General features: G+C 35.3%; 1 protein-coding gene across 5 annotated transcripts in view; it reads right to left on the reverse strand.

Annotated features, from left to right (window-relative positions):
* Nucleotides 1-18,166, reverse strand: part of LOC122351696 (VPS10 domain-containing receptor SorCS1) — a 143,826-nt gene that overhangs the window by 36,861 nt on the left and 88,799 nt on the right. For 4 of the 5 annotated variants that reach the window (XR_006251794.1, XR_006251793.1, XM_043248966.1 and 1 more), the window contains exons 4-5: nucleotides 4,795-4,953; nucleotides 1,635-1,708 (exon numbers count right to left, since the gene is read on the reverse strand). Coding sequence is in view for 3 of the 5 variants with exons in the window: in XM_043248966.1 (XP_043104901.1) it covers nucleotides 1,635-1,708; nucleotides 4,795-4,953 (233 nt within the window). In the remaining 2 variants the exon portion in view is untranslated. The remainder of the gene's footprint in view (nucleotides 1-1,634; nucleotides 1,709-4,794; nucleotides 4,954-18,166) is intronic. The other variant, XM_043248986.1, reaches the window with a different exon arrangement.

The following is an 18,166-nucleotide window of genomic DNA, read 5'->3' on the forward strand; positions in this document are numbered from 1 at the left end:
ATACATACTTCAATCATTCACAGTGGTAAAGAGTTATTTTGGTGCAGTTTACTGTGATTGGCGGAGATTTCTCTGCAGAATCACGGTTAATGTAGTTTTCACCAGGAATTCTGCTTCTGAGCATGAAAACTTAAAAAAAGAGTGATAAAATAGGGGTGATGACTGATTAACTGCCTAGTAGCTCAGGTCTGTCTGTAAAAGGTCTGTAAGTTATCATTCACAATCCATTCATGTAAAATAAATGCGATTTTAACTTTTGGGAACCCTAGTGCGTGTTGTGTGTTTAAATTGATCGTTAGTACACTTATAGTACACTTATATACTTACAAAACACAAACACACACACATATACATATACATATCACTTATTTAACAAAGATAACATCATTTTCCTGGTATAGTAACCCATAGGAAATGAGAAATGTAATATAATATCCTGGCAATGCTGGCATATAATGCATATCAATGCTAATTTAGTTTTACTTGATTCACTCCCAAGATTATTACCAACTCCCTTACAAGTTCAATTTCACAGAAAAATGTAAAGGTAAAGGCAAAAGAGTTCTGACCCATTCAGTTCCAGCAAGACTTTATATCTTTGTGGGTATTAGGCAAGAATCAGATCTGCTTTTGAAGCTCTGACAGATACAAAAGATACATACATTTCATCCATTCAAAGCTCCATTTCTTCAGTCATCTCATACACCGGCTGCGATTATGGTGGTGTATCTCATCAAAAGGGACAATCTAATTTCACACAGTCAATAGCTACACATTTGTAAGGGTTATATGTCTCATCTCACTTCAGATAAAAAGACTCCATATGTGAGAGTTCACAGAGGGGAACTTGTGAGGATAGATCATTACCAGCCTAAAAATAACGATACTCCGGGCTGACTCTCTGATGTCTTCACTCTGTCCCACTTTGACGGTGCTTATGCAAAAATCTCACACTAAAATGTCCTCAAAAAAGCTAAATCCTGGTACTAAATGACTAGAATTTGGATGGGAAAAGACAGGAATGATCAATGAAAAAACTGACCAACGAGAGAGTTTAAATTGTATTGTGATTGCCACTAATTGAATGCATTGAATTGATTCTTGAAACACGGAGCAAAACTTTTACCTGCTTTAAATGATCATGTAATATTTTTACAGGTGTCACAATGGATGACACCTATAAAACATATATTATTTGAAAATAATAATCTCAATCGATCAATGACCAAAATACCTTTGAGTTCATTCCAGCTTGTCCACTTGAGACCAGAGATAAACATAAAATCGAATCGAATTTAGAATTTATTTCTCAACAGGTCTCTCTAATCACCACAGTCTAGACATCTATTAGGCATCCTGATGAAGTTGAATAAGCTTTCTTAATGACTAAATAATTTGCAACATTGCAAGTTGCAGTCTCCGACTCAGAAACAAGGTCTAATGACAACATTCATTAAAGAGTTTTGGATGTAAACCTCAAGGTAGCGTCGGAGGTGGAACACAGTGGGGAAGATCGCATCAGGATTGAACAACAGTCCGTGTTCTTTGTTTTATTCTTTTATCAGGCACAGAATGCAGGAGCTCAAATGATTGATGTTCCACATGCAGCAGAAGAAATCACACAGAGAGCTTACCAGTAGAATCGATTGGGCGCCACCCGCTCGTGAACGAGCTGCCATCGACGGCCAAACTCAACTGAGCTGTAGAGCTGAAGACGAAAAACTGTGTTAGCAGAGCGATTCTACGAAGATGCCTGTCTCTTCTGATGGTGCAATATGTTGCACATCTGCATGTTGGAATTATTTTATTGTTTAGTCACAAAGGTTTCAAAAACTAGTCAACTGCCTAGTCTTTGCTCAAAGGCCACATTATAAATTATGTTCTGCAGCAACTCTATGCAACACACAAATAGCGTTTTTTTGACATTTTGCTTTTAGCCTACTGCAGACCTTTTTTTTTACATGTTTCGCATGACTTCACAGCTCTTCCACATTCAAACTCCGTTATGAAGAAAACAATATGATCATACATCCACTCTATGTATTTCACCTCAAGTTTAGGAACTTCGCCGGTAGTGCTTTATTTTAGAGTCCTGTCCCTAATGTACATACTATGTATTGTAACAATTACAATAACAGGGTAATAACTAGCAAGATAATAACCCTTAATCTAACACTACCCCATGCAGTTACCTTATAATACCGGTACTTTCTTGGGTAAGTACACTGTAAGTACGTTGTAAGTGAATATAAGTACACATACTGTAAAATAAAGTACAACCACTTTGCCCTTGTTTTAACACATCTATCAAATCTATCTTTCCAAGACTGGAATCAAAAAATCTACATGGCGTAAAATGTATATCTGCAAACTGTATTTGAATAATTAAATGTAAAACTAAAATGCTGTACTGTATTATTAAAACATTAATTTGTATTAAAGCTACTAATGCTATTCAATTCGAATGCAGTGAGAGTTTTTTAATTTATTCTTTGGTGAACATCAGTTCCACAGAAAGTAGCAGGATTTAGGCTGCTGTCACTTTAAGACCTAATGGCATGGATCTCATATATTGATACATGTCAGATTTTCTCTCAACTTTTTACGTTCATTTAAGCCATAACCAGCTGTTTTTAAGTAAATGTGACATTTTTAATGTGATTTGATAATCAATTGTGATAATTCTACCGAATATACATTTCCTGATGTATTTCCTAAAACTTTCACAAACTCTTTTTAGTAGGGCACGTGTAATGTTGCATTAAAACAGATCTAAAACAAGTTATCTTAGAACCTGTCACACACTGGGAACAGAATTTGCATTTACAAGCGTGCCTTAGAAGACGTAAAATGCTACCTACGTAGAGAGCTAACTAGGTTTAGGAACCGAGCAAATGAAATTATGAATGACTTTCCAATAAAACACGGAGCAGAATAAAATCTTAAAATGGTCATTTCAAAATTAGTATAATTACAGTGGAAAATTGGCAATCAGCGAGAAAACAAACACTGAGATCTTAAAAAGGCATAAAAATGACTCACGTATATGTTTCTCAGTATGGCAGTAAGCATCCTATTTATGTGCACCGTTCTTTGGGAGAAATGATTTTATATAAATGGCAAACATAAACATGTCACACTGGTACTTACAGCATTTTGGAATGAAATGTGGCATTTGTTAAAGCGTTGAGCAAAAGTTTTCCCTAGGTGTGAAACTTCACTTGCCTCGCACAAAGCGGCATATTTTTGCCAGGTTTTGCGAGACATTTCTAAACCAGTGGGGGGGTTCAATGCAGCACTTGCGTTTGCATCAGTTGGGAACTGTGATATCACAATCTCATATCCAATATAACATCCTGACTGTGGGTGGATGGAGCTCGGTCATATTTAGACACAGACTTATGGGAAACCAACAGAACAAATCAAACTGGATCAAATCAGACAGAAGCGGAGAGTAGAGCTCTGCCGAAAACAACTTCTTAAAGAGGCCTAAACTGGTCTTATCGGTTCAAGCTGATCTTCCACCCTGACCAAATTGCCGCTTAGTTGGTTAAGCACCAGCATTGTCTTGTTTTAAGCTTTTTTTTTTCCAGCAGTGAGGCACAAAAGCGTTGAAGGTTACTGAGCTTTTCATTTTAGCTCGTTTCTTCTGTTTACTGTCGTCATAAAAAAAAACCCACCGACGAATTCAGAAACCTTGCCAATGACACCACAGCAGCAAAACTGTCAACACTAATAAATTATGCATTTATGTGTGGCATAGATTCGGATGGGGTTTAATTACACTAGTGATTGTTTTCTTTTTATGATGTTTGCTTTTGCGGCTTTCAGTCGTGGCTAGTCATGCACATTGCGCAAACAGGCAACTATTAGCCTACAATTGGCTGATAATTCCTTTTGATTGTGTTCATTTATTTGTAATTCATTGTCAGTGGCCCTCCTTCAAGGATGAAATCAATGTTGATTTGTTAAAATTGAAGTCGATGCTGTTTAACACCATCTCTTGAGGCTTGAAACCATCATCGTTCGATGACACCGCATGTCGCTGCGAAAAGTTTCGTTGTTTGGATTTGTACTTTTTTGCATGCTTGAGAGGAAAATCTTTTTTTTTTTTTTTTAATATACGTTTGGGAAGCAAAACTATTTGTTATTTTATTTAAATCCACATTAAGGGGTAGAAAAATATCGAATAATTTCTGGAATGGATCTAATCCAAAATTAAAGTGGGAAGGAATTAAAATGATTCATCAGCTGCACCAGGAAATAAACAAATATGAAACAAATCTTGACTAGTCAAATTATATTTTGATATGATTAAATCTGATGCTTAAACAATCTTTTCAGAAGAATAAAACATTTTCATAATTTATTAGCCCTAAACCATGAGCTCAAAACCATATAATTAATGATAATTCCCTGCGACTGGGGATCCATAAATTGTCTTAATTGCCAACTTTAAGCTCACTGAAATTGTCTCTTTAAGACGTATTTCCTCTTGCATTGATAATTGCCTTCTAAGGACATATTTCAAGCCTAAATACAGATTAGCATCCATTTGCACGCACACTTTCATTATTGGTATGCCTTGCTTTGCAGTTTGTGCCTAAAAATGTTCTTTATCAAGAATGCAAATACTATAATTTTGTTTTTCCTTTGGCTTTGGTTATATTTGGCAATAAAACAGCTTGATAATTAGAGAACCGCATGAACGGTGCCTTGCTGAAAGCTTTGTGCCATAATTAGAAACTAGTTTGCAGCATTTTCAGGAATGATTTAGCTAAAATGATTCTGCACCTTCTGGTCATGGCCATAGGCAAGGATCCAGTCCTCCTGCTCGGGGTGAAACAGCAAGCTGAGGATGTAGAAGTTGAGGCGATATTTTTGATAGGTGGCTCCTTCATCTGAGCTAATGAGCAAACTGCTCTCCACCTCTGGATCTGTCAACAGCATGATCTGAAAGACAGAAAACAGCTTCTTAGTCCTTGCAGAGTGTCCTCGCTTTCCCTCTGGGACCAAATGCTTCAGTTAGTGGACCTCAAGGGCTTCTGTTCACAAATAGACATTGTAAAATAACAAGACTGGTGAATTTATATAAACTATTAACTATTCATACTTGCTATATTTTACATATATACATATATACATATATATTTTATATTTTAAGAGGCTGATATTTTTCATGTAAGGGCCATCTACAAAATATTAGTGTATTTTAACTTAAAAAAGTACAAATATAATTTGCAGTTATTTATAATTTGATAATATACGTATATATCAATTATTCATACTTCAGAATTTTATTTTACAACGTCATTAAGAAATATATGTTTTTCTCATGTAATGGTCATCTACAAAAATACTACTGTAATTTAATGCCAAAAAAAAAAATAAAATATATATATATATATATATATATATATATATATATATATATATATATATATATATATATATATATATGGTAATAATAAAAGGCATCAGATCAACATCTTCTGACACTCAAGAATGGGAAAAAATAGTACTGAAAAATGTTTTTCAATCACAGGAAATTTATTAAAAGTAAGCATTATTACATTCTAGCAAAAGTTGAATATTTTAACATTTATTTGAAATAGTAATTATTACTATATTTATAAATGTACCCTCAAATCGATGATTTTTATATACAACAAATATGTCATATAAACGCATACACATATGAAGTGGTTATACTTATATATATACTTTCCTTAAAAACAAATACAAGTCAATCACAATTTAAAGTAAATCAATAAATAAAAACATCAACAGCGCATCTCAATTTGTATCACTTGCATTTCAATCTGTAGCTGATAAATTTGATGAACTCGCAAACCGCGTTCCTAATTTGCAAGTCTTAATGAACACTTTTTAAAGTTGTGGCGGCACGGCTCGTTGTTAAATGTGACATCTTCATTTCCAATCCCTGATTTGCTCGGTCTGATCTCATCATAATCGCGGTGGATCGCAAACATAAATCTCTTTAACGCTGTCAATCTTGTAACACACTCCAGTGAGTAATTCATTACAGCGTGAGCGTGCGCATTTAACTCACCCTAAAGCGCAGCCAGACCGTTAAATCTATAATTTCCCTGGAGTTTTTTTTTTCCTTTTCTGTTTTAGTGTGCCACTAGTCTTAAGTTTGTGCCAATTTCGAAAAATAAATAAATAAATATAATCAGCCTCGAATATAATTGAATCAGTGAGGCTGAACCGTTTTGGAAACCTTATCGCTGACAGAGAGCTGGAGGTGTCGGGTCTAAGGTTGTGTGTCTGAGCTCCACGGTTTACACCGTCGCTGAACGCTTGAACCGCTTTAGGCCGGTTTGATTCTGTTCCGTTGAGTTTGTAAAGCTCTAAACAGACCGGATCTTGACTCTTCTCATAGCAACTTCATGGACACGGGTTTCGATTATATTATCGGATCAATGGCTCTCTCGCTGCTGTAACGCGGGTCAATGCAATGTTCAAGGACCTGTCCTGTTTCTTTCCAGCGCATAAAACCGTTAATGTCCGCTTCGGAATCGCTTTCCATTTCAATTGTGCTCTTGACACAGCTCTCCGGGGCAATAGTATTATTAAGTAGAGCAGGGCAGCACAGCTCGCCAGCCCATTCGTCAAACGGGACATGCTAATGCTAACCATGGTGGCTGAAACCTAGAAGACCAACTCATCAATCATTACTACCGACTCAACCAACATGACCCATATGCCAACCAATCAGCGGTGCTATTTGGACTGGTCTATTAACGGATACCTTATTTTCTTGTAACATATGATCGCTGCTGTTTTTAAAATATGCAGCAATTATGATTTTTGTTAAAGGTGCCAAATCTAAAATCTTTAAGGTCTAGAGGCTATGCAACTACCATATAGGTTTCAAAACAGTCGGTCCACATTAAACTGCACACGGCAGGTTATTTCAGGTTTAATTCAACGTATCACTTACTTTTCTAGTAATCATAAACTGGAAAAAAAAACTCTAGAGCACCAAAAATACCAATCAATCATGAAACTTTGCTAATATGACCGCAATTGACCGCATTCAACCCGCATTAGCCCAAAATATATAGCGCCACATTATTTATGTGAAAGTAAATGATATCCAATTAATCAAACTTCATCGGGCGTATGCAGATTTATAGGTTAGCAGCCAAAAAAAAAAAACAAAAGCAAAAAAACGACCACCTATACATGTTGACACTTCAAAAAATGTTCACGCGAGACGCATCTGAAACAGATTTTAATGCCAGAGGTCTAAAATACGGTGACATTTACATTTCTGCGAACTGTTCCTTTAAGTCAGACATGTTCGGATTGCATTCAGAGCTGGGATTCATGCTAGAATTCACCAGACTGAACGGAAGCGCAAATATCAGTCATAAAAGCTGTCACACGCTTTGAAGCTGTTATGGATTAATGCCTCTCCATCTGCATTCCTATACCTGACGCAGACGTATAAAAAAATACAATATGCAGATGCGCGTGTCTCGCTGACTGTCGTTTGACCTTCAGGCGTGCAGAAATAGATGGAAGGAGAACCGGAGGAGACGGAGAGACACGGGTAGCAAAGAAAAGAAAGAATCTGAGCGCGAGACACTGCGGATGCTCCATAGAAATGCAGCAAAAAGATGAAATACCGATAATGCTATTTCGCACACCTACTTTGCAAAGCTTTGATCAGCGCTATGAAGTGAAATGCAGATAATTCAAGAACAAGTAATTCTAGTTTTAGATAAAAATTAAAGCTGGTCTGCGCTGGCCTTGCCGACTTTCCTTTTATAATGTGAGTCACACATTACCAAGGGCAATTAATTTTATCTTCTTTTCTCCGTCTCCACACTCACGCAGCCTGGCAAAATCCACCTCCGTATCTTTCCTCTGATTCTGTATGTTAAGTCCCTATCAGTGACTCGAAGCATAAGAGCAGAGGTTTCTGGGAAGACAAAGGTTAATGAAGCAGCAGATGAGGCGGCTGGAGAGATGCTTAGAGAGTGCGCTGGAGAATCTTTGAGTCCCGCCGCGCAGCGCTACGTTGCTTCTGATAGAATATTAATGAAATTAGGAACATGTTACGGCTCCATCTTAAACTAATTGGATTGTCTCAGTCCCGTAAATCCTGACTATAACGAGGTCGGTCACGAATGCCTTTTTTTTTGCAACTGCTAACCTGACTTGGATAAATGGTCTACTGAGCCTGGAATTCAGATACCTTTTTTAGGTATTTTGCCTACGTATAGATAAAAACTATAAAGACGGAAGAGGAGAAAACATGTGTCGCAAAGGCCCAGCACGGCACTTAGCTTTTTCAAGTGCCCCTCTTACGGATTTTTGAAAATTACTTCTGACTTCAACATGAAACATTAGCATATTGTCGGCCCTCTTGTTGGCCTTTTGCCGTTAAATGAATTGCTGAGCAAATCATTGAGCAAGTAAAGTAAAAACAAATGCATATTATAAGACAATTAAAAGAGGTTTTTTTTTATCTTGCATGTATGTCAACCTGTTGGTGACAAATAAAATAAAATAAAATAAAATAAAATAAAATAAAATAAAATAAAATAAAATAAAATAAAATAAAATAAAATATCTCTTCTCAAAATTTCTTCAAGTGCAAATTGAATGAATAATTACGATACATCTTAATATTGTTTTTTCTATATTTTAAATCTCATGCTCTCTGCCGAGCCAATACTGCAGTTTTCTTCCTTTTTTCCCCCACACAACACAGCTGTGTTCATCTCACTTCACCGCATAAATCATACTTGTGTCATTCATTTATAAAAACAATTATTTCATCATGGATATTAAAAAAAATAAATGACGGCAGTAATACGTTTGATGCTATTAACCATAAAAATCCCTATTGAGGAAATGCATTACTGCTTGATTCAGATGGCGATATTCAACTAGATTCTAAATGTGGTCATCAGTGTTTCTCACATCGTCTCAGTGTGGGGTTGTGTTCCCTAGGAAGACAGTCAGTGAACGACTACTTCAGTTTAAATCTGTTCCTCGTAAAGACTTCAGAAAAGTATAATTTATGAGTCATACTGACTACTTTTACACTACTTTTACGTGCTTTTTACTTTTATTCCTTTTCAGTTTGAATCTCTATCATCTCGTCTTTTATTTATTTGTTTTTCATTCTACAAATGAATAATGACATGCGTACTACAGCGTAAACATGTTTTATGAGGACACTTCCTGTCCCCCCGTAAAACAAAAGGCTTTTGTGCACAAATTTGTGTCGTTGTTATTCAAAAGTAAAAGCGATAAAGCCAAAAGTGTCTCATTTTTAGGAATATTTAACAACTTTTAATATCAACATCTATATACGATATTTTTCACCCCATTTTTTACCCCACATAAAACACAAATATATAGAAACCTATATTTATAGAAACCTAGAGTTATATTATATTTACCTAATTTAAAAGTGATTTTTAGGAGGCAGCTAAATAAATAAATAAAATGTATTAAATATCCAGAAATTCATACTAATAAGAAAAACGACTTCTAAATGCTTCTGTACAAAATAATAAGAAGGGTGCCATATAAACACAGCACCGGAGAAGGTTAATGCTATTATAACATTATTGACCAGTAGAGGACAGTTAATCTATGCTTATTGAATTTGCGATCAGATGGAAATGAAGTCTCTTTAAAAAATGTGTACATAAGCTTGCACAGTCGCATACAGTCCCTATTCATGCACACACACACACACACGAAATGCAGCAACACACACGCTCTTTTCTCCTCTGATGACTAAACATCATTAAAAAACTGTAAACCATGCTGTTTCGCCTTACAGTGCTTACGCTTATGTTTTCAGCACACACAAATCTCTGCAACAGTCTTTGTAGGTGTGTACAGGTGGGCCCATTCCCCCCCCCCGCATCCAGCACAGGAATGACTGAGCGCTAAGTTGCTTTTCTTCCCTTGCTGATGCCACAGATCTGAGGACCGAATCTGCTCTCTGAACTCAGAGCTGTGTTGTTGGGTTTTTCTGCTCGCATTAGAGATGCAGGTGGTGAACCCGTCCATATTGCCTTATTAACCAAGGCTATTGTTTGCTCACAGGAGAACTGACCAATTAGGGTGAAATGCTGTGTCGGGTCCCAGGTGAGTGCTCAAGGTGTTCACAAAACATCCAAGGTGCTGTTATTTAAGGTTGTCTTGGGAGACGGGTGCTGGGATAACTTAGGCCCGTTATTTTGTGTGTGTGTGTGTGTGTGTGTGTGTGAGAGAGAGAGAGAGAGGGTAGTTTGTGTTTGAGCTGTGAAAAAAGTAAATGCAGTTGAATATTTTTTTCACTCCATTTTTCTTAAATATGAAAATTCTGCCATCATTTACTCACCCACATATCATTTCCAGACCTGTATGACATTTTTATGCAGAACACAAATGAAAAAAAAAAAAATTAATACTTAAAAACTTTAAAAAAAACAAGAAAAATTATAAACTATAAATATGATATTAATTATATTTTCATTAAGAGACATAATTGTAAAATACAAATAATTTGTAAAAATACAAATAATAAAAGCAGAATTCACAACCCACACACACATACACAGTATATTCTAATAAAAAAATATAAATCAGCATTTATGGCTCAGGTGGCTGGCTTACATAAAATAAAATAAAACATTACTTTTCATACTTTATAAATTTCCACATTATTCATACAGACTATATTTATCTATAGCCTATATATTACTATATTTCTTTTTCTGTTCTTTTTAGCACACAAATATGGAGGCAGATGATCATGACATATATATATATATATATATATATATATATATATATATATATATATATATATATATATATATATATATATATATAATTTTTTAGTTAATTTTATTTTTTTGAAGACGATTTTGATAAACACAGCAAATGAATGAAACATGCATGAATAGTTAACAATGAGATCTATAACATGCATTTGTAAAACAGATTTTCTAAACGCATTTTCATTTCAGACATGGAAAATGCAAATGCAAAACTGCTGACTGCTCTATAAAGAAAAAAAACCACATCCCATTTTAATGTAAATGAAAAACACTTTCCACATAAACGTCAGCTCACAACACTGAAGAATAACCTCCATCTAGTGGCTGAGACAATGTATGCGCAGTTCACTGCTGTCGCTGAAGGTCAGGATGATTAAAAACAAAGAAAATTGGCTAAATGTTAAAATATCTTTCTCAAGAGGCTCAGTCTCGTGCTCTGACTGAAAGATTGTGCTGATGGCTCAGTTTTTGGGCTCGTCTTTGAGGGAGCGAATGGCACTCGTGGGGTTGCCAGGCGACAGGAGAAACTGATTATAACTCAAGCATTCCAGCACTTGCATGGAATACCTTGAAAGCGATCAAAAACTCCAGCTTTAAACCTACAGCACTGCACATTACACTGGTTCTTCATTGGCACCTAGGCTTCAATGAAGAATCTTTAACGTGCACGGACTATTGCACAAAAGCTTCTTTATAGTGAAAAAATGTAGTAGTTTGTAAATGTTGAGTAAAAAAAAGCACAAAAGCAGATGCTTGGTAACCATGCGGTTGCTGCTAGCCAATGGTAGAAGAAAAAATCAGTGGAAGTCAATGGAAGAACATGAGCATGGACTGCTTACAAAATGGAATTTTACAAATGGATTTTCTATAGCTTCCACCTCGTGGAAGCTTTATGTTCAAGAGGGTAAATCGAAATGATCAATTAACAATAAGAGATATTACATAACGCAAAAATGTCCTCCTTTTGTAATGAAGAAACAAATGTCAAATCAAAGCAGAAAGCCAGCATTATTCTTTCATGTTGGAACCCTTTAGCTCAGACGCAAGATTTTTGTCTATAATGTACTTTCAAAGTTTTTCATCTTTTATTCTCTTTGTATGCGCACATCCTTTCTCTCTCTCTCTCTCTACATGAAAACATGAGTACAATTCTTTCCCCAAAAAGATCAACCCCTGTTATCTGGCAATTATCCTTCCAAAGACACATGCGTGAGCGTGCGAGCTTGTCGACGGGGCGAGGGGAGCAAAGCCAAACCGCGGGTGAACCGCCGAGCCGGTCAGGCAAAGCCCAGCCTAATTAAAGCTTTGGGAAGAGAAAGGTCAGCGAGGCAGTGACTTCCACCGACGAGGGAAAATGTGAAGTCTTCATACGAGAATGAGAAATGTCAGACGTGGGCCTGAGCAAACCAAGCAAAGGTCTCGTGTGTGATTGAGAGTCTGCCGAAGAGGATGGCTAACAAGCGACGATTTGAGGCGCGAGGAGGAGAATGCAGACGAGAGGGAGAGGCGTTTAACACATTCGGGCTGGAAACGCGGAGCTGAGTGGCCACTCGTAACGATTTGATGTTCTGTGAATCAGCTCGGCGTGTTAAAGCAATCTCAAGACATGTTGACCAAACGATTACATCTTAGCACGACTGAAAAAAGAATCGCGTCGGGGCTTCCATCGTCGAAAGAAAAGAAAAAAGGAAAAAATGATAATAAAAAGAAGACGTTGAGATAGATATAAGCAAACATATAATATACTGTAATATAATATTTACATAATTCTTTAGATGTTTTGTCATGTACTTGTATGCTCATATAATATATGCATAATTAGTATACGCGTGAAATTAAAATATATTATTCAAAATGTTGTTATTATTAATATTATATAATGTTGTTGTTAAAATGTCACCTGACATAAAAAAAAATCCCTGATTATCGCTATGATTATTATGATTTATGAATAATGTTATAACAATAAGTCAAGTCAAATTTTATATTCATAGCACTTTCCACAATACACACTGATTCAATATAATATAATATAGTCAACAACTGCACATTCGTGAAATTATTCTAAATTAAATTATCATATTAAATCAAGAATACATTATATTAATTATTAATATGGAAGAATTAGAGTGATTAAAATAAAAGCTCTGTAATGTGTAATGTGTATTTTTTATGTACATATAATTAAATACACATACAGTATATATTTTTAAATATTTACAGGCATATATTTATATTTAGATTCTTATATTTTGTATTATAAACTAATATTTTTCATATATAAACATAACATATGTTTGTCAAATATACATGTGCTTGTTTTTCTGTATGCATAATAAATATAGACAGCACAAACTCATCTATTATGCAAACAAAACTTTTATTTTGGATACAATTAATCGTGATTAGTCATTTGACAGCACTAGTTATGATACATTTTATTATTATATTATTATTATTATTATTATACAATGCTGTTCTTCAATATATCCCCTGACATGCAAATAATTATGTTTTTTTTACCCTCATTATGATGATAACAATAAAACAATTCAAATTTTATCTTCACAGCACTTTTCACAATACACATGGTTTCAATATAATATAATATAATATAATATAATATAAAATAATATAATATAATATGGCCAAAAATATAAGCAGACAATGTCAAACTACACACAAATGAAATTTTTAATCAAAACATTGTATTATCACAACTGTATGAACCAATATGACCTATAATACTAATAGAACTAACATGAAAGCTGTCCAAAGAATTTTATGCTCATCCCTGAGGATGCATGGTGATTATCATTAATGAAAGAAATAATAAATGAATTCTTATTCAAAGGAAACCAAAGTCGATTGTTTTGTCTTGTTCATGCAAGGGTATGGCTAGTCCCTCACCCCTGGTTTTAATCACCTCTCTACTCTCTCTCTACTCATTGCAGGCATTTTGAAATGATGCCTGAGGGCTAACAGATGTTCGTCTTTATTTCTTTCTCCGTTAGGCCGCTTGCTTCCGCCCCATCAGTGAGCGTTTCCCCTGCAGAGCTCGTTCCATCAGAACTGCCCACACCACCTCAGAAACTGACTGAAAATCTCACCCATTAAGACTAGCTTCTCGCGGTTTCTCTTTATCGGCGCACAAAACTGCTACAGCTTCAGTTCTCGCAAAGTAAATCATGAATTAAAGATAGAACTGAATTTTAGAGCCGCCGTATGTGTCTCGTTTCACAACGGCTGCAAGTTTCTTTAAGCCTTTTGCGGTATTTACCCAATTTATGATGCTAACGCTGAGTGGCTATGCTAAGAGACACTCTTGCGAAAAAGAAGAAAACAACACACGCTACTACACGCTTTAAAAGGCTCCAAAAGTGTCATTTTACTTCCTTCTTAAACTGTGAAGAACATTCTAATGATCTAAAGAACCCTTTTGAGGAATGGAAAGATTCCATGCATGTTCTACTTGGAAGCGCATATGTTAATGCCTTAGAACAATGCCATCATTCATTAACGGCATCTAAGAAATGCCATAGAACCATTATTTCGGTTTCTTCTTAAAATGTGAAGAACATTCTAACGATCTAAAGAACTTTCCGTGGAATAGAAAGACTCTGTTCAAGTATGTCCCCGATTTAAATGTTAAATGAATGAAAAGGACACTAAATAGAATCAATTATTATTATAAAACATTGTACACTTATCAACGCTATTTGAATGTTTCTGTGGGATCATTTAGAGACATCTATCAAATTAAATATATAATTGTAAATATCATCAACTCTCTACGGACACCTTGGGAATAGAACCGCCATAGTATTTATATAATTATAATTTGATATTGTGTTAATAATTAGAATATCCATGAATGTACATTTGTTGACTGAACTGGTGGTGGTGCTCAGGATATTGTTTGTCATTTAAATAATTGTGATATCAAAAGAAATTGTGATACTACGAATCCTACTACCAATAACGATATAAAACGCACTAGTATTAGTATTAGTATGCTGGGTTCATGAATATTAATCACGTTGTCTGAATTCGCTCAAATTGATTCGCTGAAGTCAGGGACGACAAAAGGTGAGCGCCGCCAGCCAATAAGATTGTCGCTAGCGCATTAGTTCCGCCCCTTACTAGAGAAACCGGCAGTTCTTAAAAGCTTAATACCACCAAAGGAACTCTGTTATTTTACTGGAAAAATCAACAAAGAATATTCGCGTCAATTTAGCGTTATATGCGAGACTGTATCTTTATTTATCAAAGCTCCGACAACCCATGCGCCTTCACACTAGACTTTATGGTACGTCGACTACAGCTACGTTACATTGCGCAACCCTTAAGATGAACCGAGCCCATAATAAATTATAGTAATGCCTCTTTTTATCATCAGTTACGGTAATTTGTTTTATTTCTAGTTACTGGAAAAAAATAATGCTGTTAGTGAGGTCGTTTATTTATAATTGCGTTATTCCCGTCACTGGTCATGTAAACAATGCCAAAGAACCATCATTTTGGTTCCTTCTTAAACCGTGAAGAACATTCTATTGATCTAAAGAACCTTTGTAGAAGAAAAGATTCCATGGATGTTCTATTGGAACCATACATTAATGCCATAGAACAATGTCATCATTCATTAATGGCATCTAAAATATGCCATAGAACCATCATTTTTAATTAGAATCAACATTTTTAATGGTCTAAAGAACCTTTTGTGAAATAGAAAGATTTCACTGAAGTTCTACATGGAACCACAGGTAGCAATAAAGATGCATTATTTTTAAGATGGCAGTGTACAAATACAACCATTTCATCCCTTTGGCATCAACAGCAAATGCTAAAAGCTTCGAGAAAATCCTACACAGATGATCTGAATCCCAACCTCGGTTAGTTAACGGTAACTGCCTCAGCCATCAGCTATCTCCGTTTACCGCGAGGTCACCATCGGCCCTTCATTCCCAGCAGGCCATGTGTGCGGTGCGCCCCTGACAAGTGGGTGTTTAATGTGATGTTTTACTTTTTGAAATGCGCCTTTTTGTGAGAGGTAGAAATGATGAAAACAGGTCCTTGAACATGAAAGTGCACGAGATGTCCTCAGGGATGGAGTGCAAACTCTGTTTACCTGCTAGTTATTTTAATTTCATACTCATAAAGCACGGATAGTGTTAAACATACACACAAGCTCGCGACTACACACAAATGCACGGTTGTACGCTGGTAAACTTCGAGCGGGGGTTCATGTGACTGAGCAAAATAGGGTTTTTTGCAGGCCAACAGAGAGCCATTAAATGAAAAAAAAAGTTGAAAATTCACTTTGTAAAAAGACAGTTCACTCGCTCTTATCTGAATGAAAGGTCCCTTGTGATAACAATTACAGGCTGGGGCACTAGAGGAGAACAGACTGTCAAAACATTTTTACCTTTTATTATTTAATAGCGGGTTTTCATCTCTTTATATGTATGACTTTGTGTAGGTAGGTTTTGCTATCCTCGTGGGATCATTTTTATATTTGCAGAAAGAAAGCCAAACCTAATCAAATCGCACCGAAAGGGCATTTCCACAAGGAAAGGTTTCATTAGAATGTGCATTTAATCGCTCATTCCGCATATAGCTTATTTTAAAGAAATGCGAAATGCTAATTCTGATATAATTTACCCACGCCACGTCAATCATAGCTAAACCTCTAGGTCTTTTTTCTTCTGTAGAGCACAAAAGAAATCATTTTTTAACAATGTACTGCATGATTAATGGTGACTGGGAAAGTTTCAAAAAGGACACAGAAGCACCATACAGGATCATAAAAGTATGCTATAATATAATGGCTTTGAACAAACGTAAGTTGTTTTTTGCTCCAAATCTTTCAGGGTGTCCTTGGAGCTTTAAGGAGAGAAAAAGCAATGCCTCATTCAAGAACAGTTTTTTTTTTTTTTTTTTGATATTTTCAGTGAATCAATTGATGTAATTCATTCATTGTCTGAATCATTCAGACTACTGCTCATGAATCACATCAACTGATTCAGATGACTCAATAATCCATTCACAGCGGTCATCTGAAAAAAAAAAGTACACTGTTTAAAAAGTGCAACTATTTAAAGTACTTTAATAAAGCAATGCAACGGATTACATTTGATTACTTTTCTAAATTTCACATTTTAAAGTTAATCTTTTTGAAAAGCAGGAGGGTTAACCTCACACCGGCACTCAACGCTAATTACTGTTAGACTTTCAAAATCCTTCGTAACTTGTAATCGTTTCGTTTTAAAGCACGGACACGACTAAAGCAGAGCTCTTTTTACTTTGAGATCGTTGAGGTTAAACAAACATTTAAATCACGCGAAATACTTTAATAGCTGTGATGATATTTAGGAAACGGAAGGGTTGCAGAGCTACGACGAGAAGCACCGGCATTGAAAAAAGAAAGAAGAAGCATAATCATGAAGGCAAATAGGAAATATATATCAGTTATCGAATAAGCATGTGTCTGTTCTCTTTCCTGAATTCCCGAAACATTCGTTTATTATAGATTTAATCACTTAAATCTTTATGTGGTAAAAATATTCAGATGTAACCCTCTTTGTAATCACGATCAAAAATAACTGTAATTAAATAAAACCTATTTTTTTCTATTTATTTTGCTCTCTTACTGGTAACTAGATGCTTTTTAATTAAACTAGATAAAATATCTAAAAAAATAAAACTAGATAATGCATTAATTATTATTTTTTTTTTTTATGCCACTTTGCATCATTATTTTGTATTTATTTTTAGCGCCTGGATTCTTTATAAGACTCATTAATTATGGCCGCATCTGGTGGAAATAAAAAATTACCAGTACTTGAAAAAAAATTATATTAGGTGTGGGGTATATAAGGACAAGGACATGTATTAATAGGATAGATTTTTTTGCAAACATTTAATCCAGTGAAGCTTAGCCAGTAAAGAAATGCCTCGTCTCGAGTTATCGTTTTAATATACAGTCACATCAAATCAAGAATAATGTTTTTCTAAGCCATGAGTGATTTTAGTCACATCCAAGTGATGAGCCATAGTCTAAATCTGGGCTAAATATAATATCGTGCAACAAAAAAGGGCTGAATGTTATCGGAGGATAAATAATCAGATGTGGAGCTTGCGGTTTTGGTGGCAAAATGTCATGTGGATAATTTGTTCAAGGCAGTGGGAGGGAAAAAAAAAAAACAAGCAGACATTTAAATGAGAAAAATGAGCAATGCCAGAAATGCTTTGTAGTGAATATGAAATTTACTCAAGATGAAACTGTTATTATATTCTGTCCTGAAATAGCCGGTGCTCTACGGGAGAATGGGTTTATTTTATTA

This window comes from Puntigrus tetrazona, chromosome 1, assembly GCF_018831695.1.
Source record: "Puntigrus tetrazona isolate hp1 chromosome 1, ASM1883169v1, whole genome shotgun sequence".
Lineage (NCBI taxonomy): Eukaryota > Metazoa > Chordata > Actinopteri > Cypriniformes > Cyprinidae > Puntigrus > Puntigrus tetrazona.